Source organism: Triticum urartu, chromosome 5A (assembly GCF_056163025.1).
Source record: "Triticum urartu cultivar PI428250 chromosome 5A, HENAU_Tu73, whole genome shotgun sequence".
In the NCBI taxonomy this organism is placed as follows: domain Eukaryota; kingdom Viridiplantae; phylum Streptophyta; class Magnoliopsida; order Poales; family Poaceae; genus Triticum; species Triticum urartu.
Window position 1 is genome coordinate 506602288 of NC_141877.1, and position 22865 is coordinate 506625152.

At 51.1% G+C, this 22865-nt stretch overlaps 3 protein-coding genes across 4 annotated transcripts; 2 read left to right on the plus strand and 1 right to left on the minus strand.

Moving 5' to 3' along the window:
* Positions 1-571: 571 nt before the first annotated feature.
* Positions 572-10992, minus strand: LOC125530809 (SPX domain-containing membrane protein OsI_32082-like). 2 transcript variants are annotated; one of them, XM_087521384.1, is made up of 8 exons: positions 10856-10992; positions 4278-4306; positions 3325-3501; positions 3148-3221; positions 2917-3037; positions 2518-2829; positions 2302-2409; positions 572-2187 (listed from the first exon to the last, which is right to left on the minus strand). In XM_087521384.1, the coding sequence occupies exons 4-8, from the start codon at positions 3198-3200 to the stop codon at positions 700-702; spliced, it is 2082 nt and encodes a 693-aa protein (XP_087377510.1). In that variant the 5' UTR covers positions 3201-3221; positions 3325-3501; positions 4278-4306; positions 10856-10992; the 3' UTR covers positions 572-699. The 2 variants fall into 2 exon arrangements, with proteins under 2 accessions (XP_087377510.1, XP_087377509.1); XM_087521383.1 differs by having other exon boundaries at positions 3325-4306; positions 10856-10975.
* On the plus strand, positions 5253-9474 carry LOC147972309 (5'-3' exonuclease family protein). The gene is made up of 8 exons (XM_087521385.1): positions 5253-5967; positions 6270-6467; positions 6839-7009; positions 7103-7284; positions 7383-7632; positions 8027-8162; positions 8350-8876; positions 9024-9474. Exons 1-8 carry the CDS (start codon positions 5764-5766, stop codon positions 9294-9296), a joined length of 1941 nt encoding a protein of 646 aa, XP_087377511.1. The 5' UTR covers positions 5253-5763; the 3' UTR covers positions 9297-9474.
* Positions 10885-12538, plus strand: LOC147972310 (dehydration-responsive element-binding protein 1H-like). Its single transcript, XM_087521386.1, has one exon. The coding sequence runs from the start codon at positions 10885-10887 to the stop codon at positions 11755-11757; it is 873 nt and encodes a 290-aa protein (XP_087377512.1). The 3' UTR covers positions 11758-12538.
* The last annotated feature ends 10327 nt before the right edge of the window (positions 12539-22865 follow it).

The following is a 22865-nucleotide window of genomic DNA, read 5'->3' on the forward strand; positions in this document are numbered from 1 at the left end:
TGCCAAAACCCTTTTTTGGAGAGATAGATGGCTGAATGGTGCGGCCATTGTTGATATCGCACCGCTCATTCTTGACATGGTGGACTTGGGGAAACGGAATCGTCGAACGGTTCAGCATGCTTACAGTTGGGTTCAGGATGTGGAGGGTGAACTCACGTTTACTGGCCATATACAGGTTCTTCACCTTTGCCATGCCCTCGCCAATTTTCCCGCGGGATGCTAACTCACCGGATAAGTTCACATGGCCGGCGGATGCGTCGGGGAAATACACGGCTCGCTCTGTGTATAACAGGCTATGCGAAGGATTAGAGAGGGTGCCTTATGTCTGAGATCAAAGAATGGAAAAATGCCGTGTTAGGTGCTGAGGCGTTAAATAGATTTGTGAGAGAGTAAGCTTTGTAATTGGAGTGGGGTGGTTTTTTTTTTGCGTGATGTTCGCATCATACTCAACTTTTTGTACATATTTTTGCCTTTTATAAAAATATGGTACGTCATTGACGTACTCTCGAAGAAAAAAAGACATCGCTGCAAAATGAATCCAAGCTGACGCTGTGACGCACCGTCCAGTTGGTTTCCCGTGTGCCCCGAGCCATCCATCCCACGTTCCGAGCAGCACACGCCTACACTCGCGAGTCACAAACAACACAAAAACACACACCGTGACGAAGGCGCTCGCTCGCTGGTTGGCTGGCTGGCTGGCTAGTAGAAGAGCGAGTTGTAGGTGGAGAGCGTGGCGGCGATGGACGCGGCGCAGATGAGCAGCGACGGCAGCAGCGTGGCGTTCAGCAGCGCCCCCTGCCCCAGGTACCCGGCCAGCGTGATGGTCCCGTCGGCGGCCACCCGCGCCAGCGTGCCGGCCTCGGTCGACAGCAGCCCGCCGTTCCACGTCCCGCGGGACAGCCGCGCCGGCATCACCTGCGACAGCAGCGACAGGTTCACCCCCTCCAGCACCTCCGCCGCCACGAACGTCAGCAGCGCCGAGCACACGTACTGCGCCGCCGTGTACGCCGTGCCCGGCACGTGGAAGCTCAGCGCCACGCCCGCCAGCAGCACCGCCTCCGACGCCACCAGGATCTGCCGGTCCTCGAACATGTTGCTGATGTAGGTGCCCACCACAGCGTTGATGGGGAGCACGGTGAGACCCAGCGCCGCCAGGAACACCGCCACCGAGCTCGTGTTCCACCCGAAGTAGTAGCTCGTCACCACGCTGGACTCCGACAGCAGGACCTCCATGGAGAACTTGAGCATGAAGTAGATCAGCAGCTGCACCTTCACCGACGGCGTCAGCAGCCTGTACGCCTCGGCGATCGACGGCGCTGCCGCCGGAGCCGGCGTCTCCTCCTGGTCGCTCTCGCCCTGGGCGTCCTGCTTCAGCAGATACTCACCCGCAAGCCCATGCTTCCGGTATCCTAAGCTGGAGGAGCCACGAGAGGAGCCCTGGCGGTGACCTTCCTCGTCGGCGTCACCGAGAACCGGCTCTCTGAACGAGATCCACAGCCAGACCAGGTACGCGAGCCAGCCAAGAGCCATGACCCAGCCAGGCAAGGTGTCCTGGTTGATGGTGACCGAATACACCTTGTAGTTGACCTGGAGCAGGCCGGCGATCGCCGGGCCGCAGGCCATGCCGAGGGCGCTGGCGCTGACGAACGCCGCGGACGCCTGCATCCGGATCCTCTGCGGAACGCAGTCGCTGATGTACCTCCGGTTGACGGCCCTCGCCGACCCCATCCCGCACAGGACGCGGCCGGCGAGGAGGATGGCGAGGGAGTCGAAGTCGTAGGCGAGGGCGTACATGACGTTGCCGAGGAGGAGCACGACGCTGCTGAAGAGCAGCGGGCGGAAGTAGGAGCGGTTGGACCAGGCGCTGAAGTAGACCGAGGAGAAGAGCTGCGCCACGGCCATGGAGCCGATGATGACGCCGCAGACCGTGGCGGCGGCGCCGAGGCTGGTGGCGTAGTCGTCGGCCGTGGGGACGACGATGTACGTGTTCACCATGTAGAGGAAGGTGTTGGCCAGGTTGAGCACCAGGGAGATGAAGTGGTACTTGTCCTCCGACACCTGCTGCTCCTCCGGCGAGTCGGGGATGCTCCCCTGCCTGATCAGCGCGTGCTGCCCCAGGAACCGCAGGAAGTTGGTCGAGTTGGTCAGCTTGTCCGCCGTCGCCTTGATCATGTCGATTATGGGGTCCTTCAGGTGCCACCACATACAAGATTTTATCATTTTTAGCCACATATAAGAACAACACGATCACAGTTTGTTTCTGGATTTCTACTGAAAAGAGAAAGCGCAAGACTGAAGAACCTTTGGAATGGCCAGTGGGTTCTGGTCATAGATATTCAGGTAACTTCCTTCGCGCTCCTCGAGATCGCCGAGGTTGCGAGACAATGCCCCCACCACAGCTCCAATACCCTACTCACAGTTCAAGGATCTAAAATTCAAATGCTCGAATGAAAATAATTTTGAACTTCAAGTTCAGAATTTTCAATTTTGAAACCAGATATATGTTGGCCAACTCACCACATGCTTGAAAACCTGCTGGAGCTGAGAGTAGGGGTGGTTGGATCTGCTCCTGACATAGTAATCCGTGAACTTATACCCGAGACGCTCATCGAACTTCTTCAGGATCTTCCGAACCGCGTTCGCGTTGAGATCGACGAACTTCAGAAGCCTGACAAGATCATGGCCGACTGCCCTGTAGTCCTCCCTCAGTTCAGTTATCTCCTGGAGCAGTGGAATGTCCTCGAGCACCGCCCTTCGCTTCCCTAGCTCCTCGAGCCGCGACGCCATCAGCCCTTGCTGTTCTATCATGAACAACACTATCTTCTCAATCTGAAAAGAAAGGGGAACGACATGAGATCATCTATAATGAGAGATTCATGACGCGTGAAGCCGATTGGGCTATCGAGAAGTTGGAACCTCATCGTCGAGCAACTTTGAGAAATCTTTCAGAACACGTCTTCGGTCGTGATTGCCTTCCTTCGTCTGCTCCGTGTACACCTTCACTCTTGCCTTGAGCAATTTGTAGTTGAAGTAGTACCTGAAAGAAACAAGCAGACATATGATGTTTCATCAGGACTGAAAAAACAGAGTAGAACAACAGAGGAGGCAATCCTAGTTGATCAGAAAATGAGGAAATTCCACACATACTCCTCCCATCCCGGAATCTGGTCTGTCGTTAGTTTCTTGGAGAAATTCACCATTCTTCTACAGTGTAAGATGACCTATAAGACGAGCACACCGGGTGGTGCGACGATACGGTTTTCCGTCAGAAAAAAGAAGATTCAGATAAGAACAAAAGAATTTTAGCAATGAGGTGAACCATACCAGGATGCAACAAGAAGCTGATGATTAGTTCTTGGGCTCCTCCCAGGCAGATTCTTGGTAGTAAGATGGATGGGTGGTGTGCTACTAGTATGTGCTCAGTATATATAGCTTTCCATCGGGGAATGATTCCAGCACGTTGGAAGAACTGATTATTAACCAGTGCTGAATAAATCCATGCTAAAACAAGATGGAGATCAAGTTTGATACGCACAGCTGGACAGCAGACAATTGCATATGTATTTTTCACTATCATATCCATTTAACTTCTCCATGAATTAAATCATATTCCCTCCGTTCCATAATGTAGCGCATATAGATTTTCTACAAAGTCAAACTTTATAAACTTTGACCAAGTTTATAGAGAAAATTATTTATATCTACAATACCAAATGTATATAATATGAAAGTATGTCTTGTGATGTATCTAAGCACATGTATTTGGTATTCTAGATGTATATGATTTTCTCTACAAACTTGGTCAAATTTTACAAAGTTTGACTTTTAGAAAAATATATATGCGCTACATTGTGAAACGGAGGAAGTACTAGTGTCGGGTCCAGCTAATGATCGCCGTGTCTGACTTTTGTGATATTGTATCATACTATTTGTGCTCATCCTATTGAGAAATAGCCATCTACTAACCGACCAGCAACAGACTACACACCTGCAAAGAATATAGTTCAAATACATATTCCATTTAGTTTTCTTTTGCTACATACATAATGTCGAGGACTACTACATCTACATGGAGCCTATCCGCATGCATCTGTAATTTGGTGGAGTTGACAACAGAACCATTTTTTTCTCTTTTACTTTTTTATGAGAGACTCATAAATGTTTCTTTCATCGACCATTGGGGATTGACAATTCATAATGCAGTGCTTCGGGGTACGCAAACAAACAAAAGTCAGCCACTTCTTTTTTGCAAGGGTGGAGAGAAAATGTCATCTTACACTGAAAAAAGTGGTACAGTCAGGTGCACCTGTCAAAACAATAAACAGAGCTACAGTCAGGCACAAGCTCTTACCTTTCCACGGAAGTTTTTTTTTAATGAAAAGGGCTCCCCCCTACCCCATTTTATTGATGAAGCAGAAAAGAAAACAACAGAGTTCTTGGCCAGGCCATAAGCGGACCTGCCAGCATCGCAACCTCAGGCACCAAACAAACCGTCTGAGAAGAAAACGAACTTCAAGTTTCTAGTAACCTAAAAGAGTTTACTATAATTCATCATGTCTCAACAAACACACCACCGATTACATCGAATTGATCTCGATCATGTGAGAAGCTCACGGGGACTTTGTATTGAAGATCCAACAAGAGAGAAAGTCATCTAGCTACTACCCCCTCCGTCCGAAAAACCTTGTCCCTCAAATGGATGTATCTAGCACCAAGTTACTGCTACATACATCCATTTGAGGAACAAGATTGGGACAAAAAAATTCGGACAGAGGGAGTACTATGGACCCTAAGGTTCTGATGGAACTACTCACACATCATCATGGAGGCGTCAAGGTTGATGAAAAAGACTCTGGCAATGGCTTCCCCCTCCGACAGAGCTCCGAAACAAGCCTCCAAATTGGATCTTCGCGAAACAGAAACATGTGGCGATGATTTTTTTTAAATAAGACGGATGGTTTCGGTCTTTATAGGGATATATAGAGGTGGAATCGAGCAAAGACAGTTGTTGTGGACCCTACATGCTTGGATGGCGCGCCCTAGGGCTAGGGCGTGTCTCCTAGCCGTGTGGCCCCTCTGGTGGTCGTCCACTCCTTCCTTGAAACTTCTATGGTCTCTTCTGGTTCAGATTTTTTTAAAAAAATTGACATATTGTTTTGACACTAGTAGATTTTATGTGAAATAAAAAACAAGTACTCCTCCGTCCAAAAAAAAGTGTCTATACCAAGTTTAAGACACTTTTTTGGGACACAGTGAGTACACAGGGAGTAGAAAAAAGAAACTGTAACACACTAAGTTAAAAAAGGTTAATCCAAAAAATAATATAAAATGCTAGTATAAAAATACATAAAAGTGATAATATAATAGGATGAAACAATAAAAATTTACATATACCTTTGAGACATATCAAGCATCTACGTTTGTACTGTGTTTAAAAAAAATAATTGTGTTTTCTTTAAAAGGGAATACTCTTTTTTTGAACAACGAAAAATCATTTCAGTTTCTGGCGCAAAAGGCAACCGCTTCAGTTTTTCTATTTTTTTTTAGGGAATCTTCAGTTTTTCTAATCGAACGTCCACAACGCGTCTAGCGCACAGCGGCCAGGCCCACTTGGCACTGGCACCGAGAGCCGACCCACCCAACGGCCCATTAGCCGCAGCGGCCAGACCCGCGACCGCGAGTCGCCGAGCCCGAGCGCCCTAGAACCCCCGCCGTGTCCGGCGACGACAACGACGACGACGCCGCCGGAGAAGAGGAGGCGAGATGGGAGTCGGGGGCAGCTTCTGGGACCTCCTGAAGCCGTACGCGCGGCAGGAGGGGCCGGGGTTCCTCCGCGGCCGCCGCGTCGCCGTCGACCTCTCCTTCTGGATCGTCTCCCACAGCACCGCCATCCGGGCGCGCTCCCCGCACGCGCGCCGCCCCCACGTCCGCAACACCTTCTTCCGGACGCTCTCCCTCTTCGCCAAGGTCGGTTCGGTTCCCCCCCCCCCCCCCCCCTCGCCTCTCCCTACGGCCTCTGTCCCCCTTCCTGTCTCTGGATTCCAGTTATGTTCCTCGTCGATTTCTCCCGTCTGCTGATGCTCCCCGGCGATTGGTCTCCTGCATTGAGGTATTGGGCCATCCTGCGTCCCGCAGCGGTCCTCCCGCGCTATTCAAGCGCCAATCTTGGAGATGCGGCCGCGGCCCAATCTGTGTTGGGAATACTCCTTTGTGTTTGATTCCTCTGTTTATTGACTCACTGGCTGGCTTCGTCTTTGGAACTGCTGCAGATGGGTGCTTTCCCGGTGTTCGTGGTGGACGGCGAGCCATCGCCGCTCAAGTCGCAGGCCAGGGCCGCGCGCTTCTTCCGAGGCTCTGGGGTGGACCCACCTGCGTCGTCCTGCGCGGAGGCGGAAGGGGAGGCCAGTGCCCCGGCGCCGGTGAAGGCGAGAAATGCTATTTTCACGCGATGCGTGAAGGACTGTGTGGTCAGTGCCTATGTCTTTACAAATTCTGTTTTCATCTTCACGCATTTAGAATTTAATTTGGTTCAGAAAGCTGGGCTGAAATGCAATGCATCAACACTATTTGATCATCCTTTGTGTGTGTGCGCTCATAAGCCTCTGAGATACTCCCTCCGTTCGGAATTACTTGTCTCGGATATGGATGTATCTAGAACTAAAATACGTCTAGATACATCCATTTCTGCGACAAGTAATTCCGAACGGAGGGAGTATTTTGTTAGTAGTGTATGTAAGTTTCCATTCTAGGTTTGCTGATGCATTTCGCTGCTCTAGGGTTACTATGAAAACCGGTAAAGTTTCTATCTTTGACAGTATTGATTTTCTGTAACGCATAGGAATTGCTTAAAAATCTTGGAATGCCAGTATTGTGGGCAAAGGGTGAAGCCGAAGCCCTTTGCGCTCAGTTGAACAACGAGGGTGAAGTGGATGCCTGCATTACTTCAGACAGTGATGCTTTTCTCTTTGGAGCTAAGACTGTCATAAAAGTGATGCGGTCAAATTGTAAGGTAGGCACTCTGTTATACTTCTTATAACATGAGATGAATTATTTGCTTCCACTTTCCCTGTACCATGGTGCGATGATCAGGAATTTCTTTCAGGAACCTTTTGAGTGCTACAACATAGCGGATATTGAGTCTGGGATTGGATTGAAGAGGAAACAAATGGTAGCCATGGCACTTCTTATCGGCAGTGACCATGATTTGCATGGGGTGCCTGGTTTTGGTGTTGAGACCGCACTTCGATTTGTGCGGTTATTTGATGAAGATCAGATTTTAGATAAGTATGTTCTTTACTTTTATGAGAGATTCTTGTAATTTGTAGCATAATGAGATGCCCAACATTGCAGTTCTGAACCTGATCTTATTTCTACTTCTCCAGATTACATGAAATTGGTAAAGGTATCTATCCATTCCTAGAAGGATTTGACAAGGCCCATGTTGATGATCTACCATCACCATCCACAAAGAGCCCACCAGTTGCGAGATCGCCTCACTGCTCACACTGTGGTCACCCCGGTAGCAAGAAAAATCACAGCAAGACTGGATGCAATTATTGCTTGGTGGATTCATTAGAGTTTTGCATGGAAAAACCAGCTGGTTTCATATGTGAATGTCCTAGCTGTGAAAAGGTAATCTCACTTGATCTACTGTAAAGCATAACCTTCTCAGCAGTGTATTCCACAGTTCAGAACATGTGTATTGTATAATTTTTTGGATAAAAACTGTTCCTTAAGCCTGTCAAAGGTTGTTTGATAGCACTACCCTCAGGCCTCAGCTGCTAATTTGTGTCCGCATACCTGTATCCATTATCTTTATTGAATTATGCACAAAAACAGGTTTCTTGGCTTGTTCACTGTCATAATGCTTCTGATGATTTCTGTTCAATCAAATAAAATGTAGTACCCCCTCCGTTCCAAAATAGATGACCCAGGGAGTAGTATACAGTGCTAATTCCTTCCCCTTAAATGGTTTATGGGTCGTAATTCTCTTTATTAATAGTATCTTTGTTGGAATCAATTTTAGGCGCGTGATCTAAAAGCACAGAGAAGACATGAGAATTGGCAAATCAAGGTGTGCAAAAGATTAGCTGCTGAGACAAATTTCCCAAATGAGGAGATAATTAGATTGTATCTATGTGATGACAATTTGGATAATAAAGGTAAAAGTTAATAACATTGCTGTTAATATTTCTCAATGTCACCTGTACTTGAGAGTGAAGCTTCTGAACTTGCTGCAAGTGCCAGTTATATTATCCTTACTTTGTTCTTCACTATTTACCTACATCAGAATCTGTTGATTGTCCTCATCGATATGTACTAAGTGAGTCATCATCATGCTGTCTGCAGAAAGTGGTGACCGAAAGCTTGAGTGGAATGAGCCTAAAGTTGATGATTTGGTTGACTTGCTAACTTATATGCAGAACTGGGAACCGTCGTATGTCCGACAGCACATGCTCCCTATGCTATCAACTATATATTTGCGCAGAATGGCTTCATCTCCATGTAAATCATTGCTTCTCTGTGACCAATATGAGTTCCATTCGATTCAGCGCATTAAGATAAAACATGGCCACCCTTATTACTTGGTCAAATGGAAGAGGGCCACTGGTGGTATTGTTTCTGGTGGTGAGTCTCACAACAAGCCAGAATTAGATGGGGAGAGTCATGCTGAGGTGGTGGTTTTGGATGATGACGAGGAGGAGGAGGAAGAGGAGGAGGCAACGGTGAATATTGAATCTGCTGACTCGTTGGATGAGCCAGATCTGCCGCAAGTACTCAAGGATGATGATCAAGTATATCTATTGACCGATGAAGATATACAGCTCATGAGTGCTGCATTTCCTAATGATGCACGGCGGTTTCAGGAAGCCCAGGTACGTATCGGTTACTTCCCTTCTTCCCTGTGGATGAGAAGTAAACTCATATGATGATGCTACGTGGACATTATACTGAGCTACATTTGCATTATATCGCATTTATCTCTTGAGCACTGGCTAAAATATCCACTGAATTGGTTGCAGAGGCTGAAAGATGCAAAATCAAGATCACGGAAATCCAAGCTGAGCCTAGCAGATAGCATGTTGGAGACACCGAAGGGCCCAAGACCCAGCGGGGTTCAGCTCAGCATCAAGGAGTTTTACCGGTCGAAGAAAGCGGCGGGAGACGAAGCCGGAAAGAAGCCGGTCGTCGAGGGCGAGTCGTCGTCGTCGAGAGCTGGCTCAAGAAAATCACCGCCGGTGGACCTGACAAAAAGGATGCCCAAGTCCCTGCGCCGACGCCTGCTGTTCGACTAACAGCCCGCAGTTGGGTTCTCCTGACGGTACTCTTGCTGCCACTGCTGTACATGCTCTCGGTGAATGTTTTAGTGTTTCTCTTGGCCCCTTAGATGTAAATTAGTTATGTAGTCCATCTTCTGTATAGTGAAGACACGATCTTATTATTGTGGAGGAAAGAGAGCAGGCTTTTGTTTTAGTTGAACTCGAGTGTTGCAGCCTCTTGTGGTGTGTGCTTGTGATTACCAGGCCAGATACTGGTGTTGATGCTATTTTTGTAGAATTACAGCATGTAGAGCCCTTTTTTTTAGTGGACTTCGCTTGATTTGTACGACTAGAATTCATGTAAATTTGCATAGTCTCTTTAATGTTTGACCTAAAGAAATTATGTAAATTTGCATAGTCTCTTTAATGTTTTGACTGAAGAACTTCTCGGAAAATTATATAGCAACTTCTTTTTTCTAAGGGTAAAATTACATAGTACTTCTGGTCACTGTTGGCATTGCCTTTGTGCTGTGGATAATTAGGAACTAGGAAGGCTGAAAATCCGGAAGGCTGTGCGGTCGGACTGAACCAAAAGAACGCGGCCGAAAGGAAGAAAATGGCCTTCCCTCTATTTGGGCCGCAATAGGCTCAGGTAGTGGAGCCCAGTCCACTCGTCGAGTGAATGTTGAGAACGAGTTAACAAGCGCTCTTTTTTTGAGAAAAAAAAGTTAACAAGCGCTTCTTCGGGAGCCTCACAACGATCAACACCACTTGTCGTGCTCTCAACCGTTCGCCACGTGTCGCGCTCCGGCTGCTTTCTTCGGATTTTTTTCCCGCACGCGTTTTCGGCTTTTAAAAATAATTTTTTCCCGGGGTTTTTCGACGTTTCGGTTTTCCATTGGTCTTAGCTTTTGGATCAAAAAAAGTTTTTGAATTTTTTTTTGTGAAAAGACGCATTTTTTTATTTTTTTTTTCTTTCGCGAGAGTCACGGTTTTACTTTCATGAGAGGCACGGTTTTGCTTTCGCCAGAGTCACGGCCGTGCCTCTCGGAAACGAAAAAAAAAAAATGTTTTCTGTGCGAGAATCACAGTTTTGCTTTCGCGAGAGTTACAGCCGTGCCTCTTTCAAAAAGGAAAAAAACATGTGCTCTGGTTTGGTTTTTTTGTGAATAAGAATTTCATTAAAACCTATCAACGTGAAATTTAGTTTTAGAAATCTCGACGCGAGAAATCCAACAATGAAAGCGGTTTAAGATTTGGACGCACGGTTTAAGAAATAAAACATTTAAAATAAATAAATCTACGAAAAAAGAAAATTCTTTGATTGCGACAAATGACGCGGTGCAGTGCTCCTTGACTAGTGATTTCGTGAGAACGAAGCTGCCCACTCGTCGAATGAATGTTGAGAAGGAAGTTGCTGCACTGGCTTAACGCTGCAAAACGCCACGCGTCAACTTATTGCCGGCCCCGCGCATGCTCCGAGCGCGTCAAGCAAAACTATATAAAAGCGCACTCCACACAAGACACTGAGTTATCCATCCACGGTCCAGTATAATCCCAAGCTAAAGCCGGCACCGAGCTAGCTAGTCACTCACCGTTCACCGATCGACCGGCAGCAGCGCAGATGGACATGGGCACCGAGCAATGGAGCTCCCCGTCGACGTCGGCGTCCTCGCGCGACCAGCACGCGGCGGCGCCGCCGAAGCGCCCCGCGGGGCGCACCAAGTTCAAGGAGACGCGCCACCCGGTGTACCGAGGCGTGCGGCGCCGGGGCGGAGCCGGCCGCTGGGTCTGCGAGGTGCGCGTCCCCGGCAGGCGCGGGTGCAGGCTCTGGCTCGGGACCTACGTCATCGCCGAGTCCGCCGCGCGCGCGCACGACGCCGCCATGCTCGCGCTGGGCGGCCGCTCCGCCGCGTGCCTCAACTTCGCGGACTCCGCGTGGCTGCTCGCAGTCGCAGTTCCGTCGGCGCTCGCCGACCTGGCCGACGTCCGGCGCGCGGCGCTCGCCGCCGTCGCGGGCTTCCAGCGCCGGGAGGCCGCCAGCGGCGCCGCGACCGTTCCCGTGGACGAGGTGTTCGACACCTCCAGCGCGGATGACGCCGGCTCCTGGTCGTGGGCGACGCCGCAGCCCAGTTGTGCGGCTGCGGACGGGGTGTTCGAGGTGCCGGCGGCAGCACTGGCCAGCGACATGTTCGACTTCGAGTTCGACGTGTCCTGGGTGATGGACCTGGGCTCGCCGGCGGCGTCGCAGCCTGGCTGTGCGGACAAAGTGTTGGAGGTGCAGGCGGCCGCACTGGGCGGCGGCGACATGTTCGAGTTCGACTTGGAGCTGGACATGTCCGGGGAAATGGACCTGGTGGGCTCCTACTACGCGGATTTCGCGGAGGGGCTGCTCCTCGAGCCTCCGCAACCGGCCGATGCCACGGAGGCGCGCTGGCGGAACGGGGACTACTGCGGCGGCGACGGCGGAGGTGACGCCGCGCTCTGGAGTCAGTAGTGAAAGAAATTGCCCTGGTTTGAGTTTCTCTGTCTAGTGGCCACACGAGCTGACGCGGCGCTCCGTGCCGCCTCCTTCCTAAATAAGTAGTAAATCCTATGGCCAACAGGGCAAAGATGCACGGTGTGTGTGACATGCCATGTTGGCCTTTTGGCATTGACGTGTCACCCTAGATATTTGGGTCCGTGCCACTTAAATATTTGTGGAACAGAACAGTTTTTGTCCCGTTTCTACTCTCGGAGGTTCGGCTAAGCGATATGAAAGCTTCACATTTCTGTTCCCCGGAGGCACTTTTTCTAGAGCAGCGGAGCGGAGGGCAGCTCTGAGCCGCAAAAACCGCGGCGAAAAGGACACATCGGCCACCACTTGAAGGGGAAAAAATGGTGCTGACGCTGGACTCGCCGGAGTGAGTTGATTCCAAAAATAGGTCTCATCCGTTCATGTGTGGCGTTCATGCGGCGGAGAGAGGTGGACCAGAAAATCCTTGTCGCCACGCGACGTGAGCTCACTCAAGTGGAGGCGGATGAGTGCGGCGAGCAGGAAGCAGCTGCCGCGGGCGGGGCACACCACGTCGCTGTCGCCTGTCTGTGCCTCCTTCCTCAATTCATCCCGTGTGCAAGTGGCAGGATGCTAGGATATTTCTTCCTTCTTTGGGTAACAATTATGACAGGATGATGTGCCACTTTGGTTATACTTCTACTCCCTCGGTTTCGAATTACTCCCTCCGTCTATAATATAAAAGTGTTTTTGGTACTACACTAATGTGAAAAACATTATTATATTCTGGGACGTTGGAAGTACTTGTCTTACATTTGTCTAATACGAAGGTATCTAGCCTCCGTTCCGAATTACTCCTTCCGTCCATAATATAAGAGTGTTTTTGATACTACACTAATGTGAAAAACACTCTTATATTCTGAGACGGAGGGAGTACTTGTTTTACATTTGTCTAATACGAAGTTATCTAGCACTAAAATGAGTCTAGATACATTCATATCTAGACAAATTTAAAACAAATAATTCGAAACAAAAGGAGTATGTATTTAGGCCAACTCCAACTTCAACGCACCAACCCCAAATCGTTCAGGCCTAAACAAAGAGATGAGCCGGTGCAACTCCAACACACGAACCCAAATCACCCGGGCCTAAACAAAGAGATGAGCCGATGCAACGCACGATCTCATCTGCAAAAAGCGCATGTTTCTGATCCGGCTCATCCATCCTAGACGCAAAATTGGTTTGGCTTTGCGGTCAAACGGACACAGAATGAACGCGCGCACGGACTCTTGTCGTCCGCTCAAGCCTGCGTGTCGGCCATCCAACCTACTCAAGTCAATGCACACGGATGGACCGGCCCGCCGGTCAGCCAGCCAGACGGCCCCGACCACATCCTTTTTTATGAAGAAGCCGTGGACTTCCACTTCTCCATTCACTTTCACCTCCCCACCATCTCCATTGCTCCCTCCTTTCAAGACAGCAAATCCTAGCCTAGCGCCGCCGCCCACCTCGCTCCCCGCCGGCCATGGGGTTCTGGAACTGGCATCCCGGCAAGAAGACCAAGCACGACCACAAGGCGGGATCGCCGTTCGCCTCATCTGGAAGCGTGGCCACCCACTCCACCTCGCCGGCATCCTTCTCCATCTCCCCTCCGACGGCTGCGCCAGGCTTTCGGCCCTACGTCAAGGTCGCCATCTGCCACCGGTACTGGGAGACCAGCATCCCGCTGCCATGGCTAGATTCCCACCTTCCCAATGGATGGCATCTGAGCCCACATCAGGTGCCCATTTCCCCCGTCCCAGCAAGCGGCCGTGCCCGCCTCCAGGAGATCGCTCGTCGCCGCGCCCGGATTTCGTGCCAGTACAACGCTGACCGCAAGTACGACGTCGACTCACTCCACTAGGACACATGGTTTCAGGACGAGCACGGCATGCTCGTAGCCCGCCTCGTGTGTCCTAGAGTGCCCTCGTGTGTGCGCACCGAGCCCGCCCAGAGCGCACGACCGCACGTGCGTGCGCGGCCTGACGCCGAAGCTCTCTCCCTTCCCGTCGTCGTCGCCCCCCCCCCCCCCCCCCCCCCCCGCCCCCGCAACCTCCCACCATGACGTCCGAGGAGGAGGAGCGACTGGGGCTGCAGGAGATGTTGGAGCTGTCGGCAGCCGGAGACGTCTACGTGCCGGAGCTGGACGTGAAGCAGAAGGTGAAGGTGAAGGTGAAAGAGGAGGCCACTAAGGTGCGTGCATGGGCGTCGTGGTCACCGCCGCCGCCACCGCAGCCTGCACAGCACTCTCCCGTCCAATTATGGGGGCCGCCACCCCGCCTCTGGATGCCCCCACCCTACATCGACCTAACCAGCGGCGACGAGAATGGTGGCGCCTGAAGACGGCGACGGCATTGGCAGCGCCGGAGTGACCGAACTACCTTTTATGTTCTTTTTAATTTCAACTTAAGTATTATGCGTGGATCGTGACTATGGTGGACTATTTAATTAAGTTTGATATATATTTATGTTTTAGGCTATTTTGCAATGCCTTTTTTTAATTACAATGCCATTTTGGGTGTTTTTTTTCTATGTCCAACACGGACAATGTTTGGGATGCGACCACGCGTTGGGTGCATCGACCCACGGACAACCCAAACCGTACATGGGCGTCCATTTTGCCGCCCAAATGGACAGAATCCAGACCAAACAGACGTACTTATGGAGATGATAGCCCCCTCTAGAAGTTCATCTGGTTGAAGTTAGAGTCGAATTTCTGGATAGCTACTTCAAATCCATCGGCTATGCCAAGAAATACCAGCATTCTCGAGATGATAGCCCCCTCGCCGGCCCTGAGGTGGCCTTTACCGCCGGCAAACTTTGCAGCCCTATCCTCGATGGTTCCTTCGCATCGGCGGTTGGTGCAATAACGGTCAGGGTGGTGTTAAGAAGGGACAATGGGTCGGTAATTTTTGCAGGTTACCGTCATATCTTCAAATAATAATGTACTGGAAGCAAAGCTACATGCGATCATGCAAGAAATGGCTCTTGCGCTCGAGCACACAAACCTTCGGGTTATCGTGCAGTACGATTCCTCAGAAGCCACTGCAATACTCTCAAGTGATGGCATTTCTGGTTCGGCACATGGCCACATTGTTGTCAAGATCAAAGTTATAACTTCGGATATGAGTTTGTTCCTGCGAAGCTACAACATGAACAAAATATAGCTATCGGTTAGCAAGTTATAGTCGTATAGATTGTGTCACAGGTGTGTGGCTCAACCAAGCACCCCATGTATCAAGGCTCCTTTGATTTTGTTGTAACCGAGAACATTGGCATAAAGCTCCCCTTTCACTTGGAAGGGAAAATTGGAGCAAGAAAATGGCAACGATAGACTTTGCAGGAGAAAGATTAACACTGGGCAAGAGCATCTACAACCGGACGCCTCAAACCATCTCTCATACGCCCGTGGACGTCCGCGGGCCCAGTCAATGACCGGACAAGAGAGAGAAGGAAAAACATGCCTCAACCGGACCTCCTCATATCATCCCTATACGCGCAGGATATCCGCGAATCCTCATATCCGTATCAAACGTAGGGAGGATATGAAGACTCGCGGACGCGCCCTAGCGTGCCCGGGCAGTCTGCCACGTAGGACACGGCCATGCGAACCACCTTTTCTCTTTCTTTACTCATTCTTTTATTTCTCTCTCTTCATCTTCATCAATCACGTGCAAGTGTCCGGACATATGAGGACGAAAATGAGGAGTGTGGATACGTAGATGAACAGATAGGGCTCAAAACGAACACGCCTGGTCACTGACCGGGTACGTCCGTGAGCGTTTTTTTTTTTATTTTGAGCAAAGGGGGTTTCAGCATAACGAGTAGTACATAGGGTAGATATCCGATTGCGGACGTTTAATGGGTCATGTATGCTATGTCCAGCTGGAAATGCTCTAATCACACAGAGGCAGTTCGGACGCGCTAATGCAGAAGATGCGGCCTACCTATCCAGGTCAGCCGGTTAAAGCCACAGTCCCGGGGTTTCTCGTGGCCACGCGAGCTGACGTGGCGCTCCGTGCGGCCTCCTTCCTAAATCCCATGGCCAACAGGGCAAAGATGCTAGCGTGAGCGTGATATGCCACCCTTCCCTCGTGGCGTTGGCGTCTCACCTTGGATATTTTGGTCCGCGCTACTTAAATATTTGTGGAACAGAACAGTTTTGCCCCATTTCTATTCCTGGAGGCCATCACTTTTTTAGAAAGCAGATGAGCGGAGAACAGTTTTGAGACGGAAAAACCGTCACGAAAAAGACACGTCGACCACCGCTTGAAGGAAAACAATGGGCGCTGACGCTGGACTCGCCGGAACTGATTCCCAAAATAGGTCTTATCCGTTCATGTGTGGCGTTCATGTGACGGAGCGAGGTGGTCAAGACTACCCTAATTAGTAGTCTATACAAAATATGTGGTCGACGGGTGACGGCCCAACCAGATCTTTTCCTGTGCTCATGTCAAAATCCTTGTCGCCACGCTACGCGAGCTCTCTCAAGTGGAGGCAGGTGAGTGTGAGGGGGTAGCAGCTGCCGCGGCCAAGTGGCCACACTACGTGCTCATCTTATTTAGTCCCATTACCCGGTGATTATTTCTTCCCTGGCAATACTCGCGCCTTTTCCTCTATATATAAATATAAAAGCAGTGATGCCATTTCAGAGTTAGCCCCAACGTGGATAACACCGGCTCGTGGGCTATGCCGCAGCCGTGTGCGGCTGCGGACGAAGTGTTGGACATGCCGGCGGCAGCACTGGCCAGCGACATGTTTGACTTCGAATTGGATGTCTCCTGGGTGATGGACCTAGGCTCACGGGCGACGTTGCAACCTGGTTGTGCGGACAAAGTGTTCGATGTGACGGCGGGCACGCTGGTTCGAGTTCGACTTGGAGCTGGACATGTCCGGGGAAATGGACCTGAGCTCCCACTACACGGATTTTGCGGAGGCGCTGCTCCTCGAGCCTCCGCCACCGGCTGATGCCACTGAGGCGTGCTGGCAGAATGGGGACTACTACGGCAACGACGGAGGTGACGCCGCGCTCTGGAGTCAGTAGTGAAAGAAATTGTCCTGATTTGACTTTCTCCATGGGACGAACGAACTGAATCGGCCTCCAGCATACTCCCTTCGTAAACAAATATAAGACCATTTAGATCACTACTTATTAAAGTTCATTCAGGGAACTCTTAAACACATAAAAAGAATCTGATGACTTTGCACGAAATCAAACGCGGTAGGAAGATTTACAGCTGGGTTATCAAATAGAGGCGGTCCAAACGCGCTAATGCACAAAATGTGGCCTAGAAAACATCCAGGTCAGCCGATTAAAGCCACGGTCTCAAGATTCCACGTGGCCACATGAGCTGACGCGTTGCTCCGTGCCGCCTCTGTCTGATACATGGGACCGCGTCAGCTCGCGTGGCCACGAGGAATCCTACGAAGGCACCTCGTCGTCGATGAAAACGTCTCCTCCCACTGAATGCGCATCGTCAGAAATCCAGAAATAAAAACGAGCGGCAAAGCTGGAACCCTGATGAACTGAGGATATCACATCCCCTATAACCATCCAACCACAGGTTGGTTCACATACCACCTTCCCTCGTGTGGCGTTAGCGTGCCACCTCAGATATTTTGGCCCGCGCTGCTTAAATATTTGTGGAACAGAACAGTTTTGCCCCATTTCTATTCCTGGAGGCCAGCACTTTCTAGAAACACAGATGAGCGAAGAGCAGTTTTAAGCCGCAAAAACCGCGGCGAAAAGGACACATCGGCCACCACTTGAAGGAAAACAACTGTTGCTGACGTTGGACTCGGCCAGAATTGATTCTAGAAATAGGTCTCATCCGTTTATGTTTTTTCTAGTCTGTCTCATCCGTTTATGTGTGGCGGAGGGAGGTGGACCAGAGTATGCTAACTAGTCTATATAAAATATGTGGTCGACCGTCGACGGATGGCGGCTCAACCAGATCTTTTCCTGGACTCATGTCAAAATCCTCGTTCCCACGCCACGCGACCTGAGCTCACTCAGTCAAGTGGAGGCAGGTGAGTGTGAGGCCATCTCGACCGCGTGACCCTATCTTATCCGAGCTCACTCAGTCAAGTGGAGGCAGGTGCGTGTGAGGCCATCTCCACCGCGTGACTCTATCTTGCTTTTTCGTCCGCTTTGTGTCCGTTTCATCCCATCTTTGGATCAAAGTTGATCTCGCTTTGGGTCCAAAGCGGACACCGGACGTTTTCTGCGTCCCTGCTGTCCGCTTTGTCCGTCTGCACATGGGTCTGGCCCATCTGTCATTGAAACCAGAGGAACCCACCCAACCACCCACCCGTCCCCTCTCTCTCCTCCATTTTCATTGTTGCTTGCACACCTCGTCGACACCGCCGGAGCAGGGCACGAGCACGCATGCGGGGGGACAGCAGCAGGGTGAGGCGAGCGCGGCCACGCGAGCGGGAGGACGGCAGCGGGGGCGGCTAGGGCGCAGGGCTGCCGGGCGGCGCGAGCGCGCGGGCGCGGCCGGCGGAGCGAGCGCGCGTGGAGGAGGCAGGGCGAGGGCGCGCTTGCGCGCGGGCACTGGCGGGCGCGGGCGGCGCGCGAGTGCGGCGCCGCGCGGGCGGGCGGGCGTGGAGGAGGCAGGGCGCGGGCGCGCGCGCGGGGGGAGGGGGCAGGGCTCTGGCGGGCGCGGGCGGCGCGCGAGTGCGGCGCGGCGCCGGCGGGCGCGGCCGGCGGAGCGAGCGCGTGAAGGAGGCAGGGCGCAGGCGGGCTCCGGAGGCGCGCGAGTGCGGCGCGGCGTGCGCCGGCCGGAAGGCCGCGGCGGGCGCGGCGCGGGTGGAGCGCGATGGCGGGCGGGCGCGCGCGTTGTGCGGCAGGGCACGGACGAGGGATGCGGGCACGCGTGAGCGGGAGCTGAAGCGCGGCGAGACGCACGGGCGAGGGCGCGGCGGCGAGCGCGTGGGCGAGGGCGCGGCTGCGAGCGCGTGGCGTGCTATGGTGCTCGGCACCGGCAGGGCGCGGGCGGCGAGGGCGTGGGCTGCGGCGAGGCAGGTGACGACCTGGCGGGACACAAGCAGGGCACGACGAATCCGGCCAACGCATGTGCTCCTCGTCGGCGGCGGCCGTCCGTGAAGTGTTTGATGAAATGTCTAAACCGAACAAAGCAAATGCATAGTTGGGATGGGTCGGCCGCGCTGGGCGCATCAACAACAAGACGACCGCATGCGGACGCGCTTGTCCGTGTTTTTATCTCAAACGGACAAAATCTGGAAGCAGCTGCCGCGGGCGGGGCACACCACGTCGCTCTCTGGGCCTCCTTCCTCAATTCATCCTGTGGCCAAGTGGCAGCATATTTCTTCCTTCTTTTGGCAACAATGATGACAGGATGATGTGCCACTTTGGTTGTACTCCTATGTATTTAGTCATATTCCCGATATGTTCAGGGGGGAAGGTTCTTGTCCGGTGACTATTTCTTCCCTGGCGACACCGGTGCCTTTTCCTCCGTAAAAACACTGATGCCAGGATGACAAAGAGGTGATGTGTCACTTCAGAGTTACTTGGTCTCATGGGTGACACGTCTGAATCTAGTTTCTTTGATTGATACTATCTCCGTTCAAAATAACTGAATTTGTTGGGGTTTGTAAGAGCAACTTCAACGCGCAGACCCAAACGGACGGCGTTTCTATCCGTTTGGGTCAGCCGCCCGTCCGGTGTCCGCCTTGTTTTAGATTTGAGTTGAATGTGCGTCCAGCGTGCCGACCCATATGTCGGGTTGGGGTTTGTAAGAGCAACTTCAACGCGCCGACCCAAACGAACGGTGTTTTTGTCCGTTTGGGTCGGCCACCTGCCCGGCGTCCGTCCCGTTTTAGATTTGGGTCGACAGTGCGCCCAACGCGCCAAACCATATGTGCCGGCGTGGCCGACTGGTCGCCCTATTTTAACAAATAGTTCATTTTTTGCATTGTTTCGCACACAACGGTTGCATTCAAACATATAGTCCAAAACCAAATAAATAACATAGTTTCAACTAAATAAAATAGTATAGTTTTACAAGCCGAATAAAGTTTTGCAATCTGAATAAAAAAGATACATCTATTGGTTCCCTCTCACATAGTTTTGCAAGCCGAATAAAAAGATACATCTATTGGTTGCCAACATGAGCCCACATATGCTCAACCAAATCATTTTGCAGTTGCATGTGAGTTTCCCAAACACGCATGTCATGATAAAATTGGGTGAACTGTTCAAATGTTGCCGCTCCTCCATGCTCAGGCACAACATTCTCACATTCAAACCGAAACCGTTGATCGTACAAACATTCCGAGCGCTCATCTTCTACGATCATATTGTGGATGATCACACAAGCAGTCATCACCTCCCATAGTTTCTGTGAGCTCCAAGTATTAGCAGGATACCAACGACGCCCCATCGAGATTGCAAAATACCAATGGCACGCTCGACGTCCTTCCTAGCACTCTCTTGCTTTTGGGCAAATCTTTTCCTCTTCTCTCCGACAGGGTTGGGGATTGTCTTCACAATAGTGATCCACTGAGGATAGATACCGTCACCCAGGTAGTATCCTTTGTCATACTTGTGGCCGTTGATAGTAAAGCTCACCGGTGGGCTGTTGCCTTCGGCAACCCTAGCAAACACCAGCGAGCGCTGAAGCACGTTGATATCATTGTGTGATCCGGCCATGCCAAAGAAAGAGTGCCAGATCCAGAGATCTTGAGACGCTGCGACCTCTTATATGACAGTGCAAGCCCTGACGTGGCCCTTATACTGCCCTTGCCAAGTAGAAGGGCAGTTCTTTTACTCACAGTGCATGCAGTCTATTCTATCAAGCATCCATGGGAAGCTCCTGCTGGCATTCATCGCCAACAAATGGGTTGTATCTTCTGTAGTTGGCTCTCTCAAGTACTCAGGACCAAACACAGCAATAACAGCCTTGTAGAACTTATACAGAGAGTCTAAGCATGTAGAATCGCTCATACGGACGTATTCGTCAATAAGATCACCGAACACTCCGTATGCAAGCATTCGGATGGCGGCAGTGCATTTCTTATAAGAGGAGAAACCAATATTTCCAAGGGCATCCTCTTTGCACTCGAAATAGTCATCATAGCCGACCACCCCCTCTCTAATACGGTTGTGAAGATGCCTGCTCATACGGAAACGGCGCGGAATTTCTGATGTTTGGACAACGGAATTGTTGTCTCAAAGTAGTCCTTCCAAAGAAGGAAATGTCCACTCTCTCGGTTGTGATTCAACGTCGGAAGGTGGTCCAAAATGGAGCCACAGAACGCCGGACGCTGGCTATGGAGGTGGTGATAGGACCTACCCGACAGCCAATATCTCCTCCTCGTCATCGGACGACGAATCGTCAGAGTCGCAAAGGAAATTATGAAAGAAGAACTCATCGGCGGAGTCCATTTTGTACCTTGGCAAACTGTTGAACAACTTGCGGGCGTTGATGAAGGAGACGGCCGATGAAGGGAGTCGCGGCGCGCACGGACCAGCTAGCTGCCCTGCCGACGTCCGATGAGCGTGCCAGCGTCCGGCGAGTGTGCCAGTGAGGATCTGGCCGGGGCGGCGAGGCGGCTTCTTGATCGCGGTCGCGGCTGTGTCGGAGAAGCGGGGGTGGGAAGCTTTCGGTTCCCCGGCAGCAAGATGGCGGTGGCGGGCGGCGTGGGAGGTGGCGACGTTGCGGAGGGATGTTGCGGCACCGGCAGCTGGCAGAGTCACCGGAAAAAATGGGCGGCGGCATCGGCGTCGGCGACGATGCAGGCGGGCGAGGGTTTGGTGTTGGATTGGGAGAGGTCAATGTGGCACCGACCAGCGGGCCAGAGGGGACGAGAAGGCGAGCGCGCGCACGTTCGTCTCGTGTCCGCGCTGACGCAATCCGGCTAAAAAATGGGCCGGGAATGGGTTGCCCGCGGACGACAAGCGGACGCACGTTCGTTTAGATCGATACGTTGGGTCGAGTTTTGTGTCCGCGTCGTTCCAAACAAACGTCCGCGAACGAAATGGGTCGCCTCGTTGGAGTTGCTCTAACGAGCCAGACTTGTTGAAGTTTGACCAAGTCAGTTGAAAAACATATTAACATTTATAAAACCAAATTAGTCTCATCAGATATTTTATGAAATATATTTTTTGGTGTTGTAGGTCTTAGCTTTTTTTCATATATATACAATGTTGGTCAAGTTCAAGCAGATTTGACTTAGAATAAACTTAAACTTCAATTATGTTGGAATGGAGGGAGTACATGCCAACCGCTTCAATTATGTTGGAATGGAGGGAGTACATGCCAACCGGAATCAGTTTTTTTTTTTTTTTTTGCGGAAGTTAATAACATGGCAATGGAAATTTACCTTGCTTGCTCCTTCAGCCTCCTCCTTCAGCAGCAGTTCACCACTGTATCAACTAAGAAGAGAAGAGGCAGCAGCAAGCATGACGAGAAGAGAAGGAACAACACAAGCAGCAGGCAGCAGCGGTAGCGTCCAGATTAAATGCAACGGCAAGCAGGCAGCGTGGCGTGCAGGCGGGACGCAACGGTCCAGGGGATTGCGACTGTTTGGCTTCCACGTAGGTCACTTTGGTTGCGAGGGTTATTGTGGTCCAAAGCAGCTTAGGCGCACTACATTTCGAAATCCAGCCTAAAAAACTATACGCATTAGAATATGGAATGGAGAGAGTATTAAACTCCGCACATGTGCTCGTATTTTTTTGAATTTATTATGGTCTTTCCATCAACCAGAGATGATGCTCGACTACAAATTATCTACGGTGACCTTATCAATCTTAAAACTTGTCGACTCAGACTATTAAAAGTGCTCATATATGTTAAATGTGCATACTTACATTTATGGAGGTGATGCCAACTCCAGCCTATCGACACAAACGATTATAGTTTTTGTCTACTTTTAGTTCGTCTGGGTCATCCGGAGTGTCCGGTTTGGCTCTGGGGCATCGGTGCGCCCAACGCAGCCGACGTATTTGGTCAGCACGACAACTAGAAACAAAACTAATTAGGCATAAAACATTTAAAATAAAGAGACGCATACTAAAACGCCAGTCAAAGTTCACTTATACAATA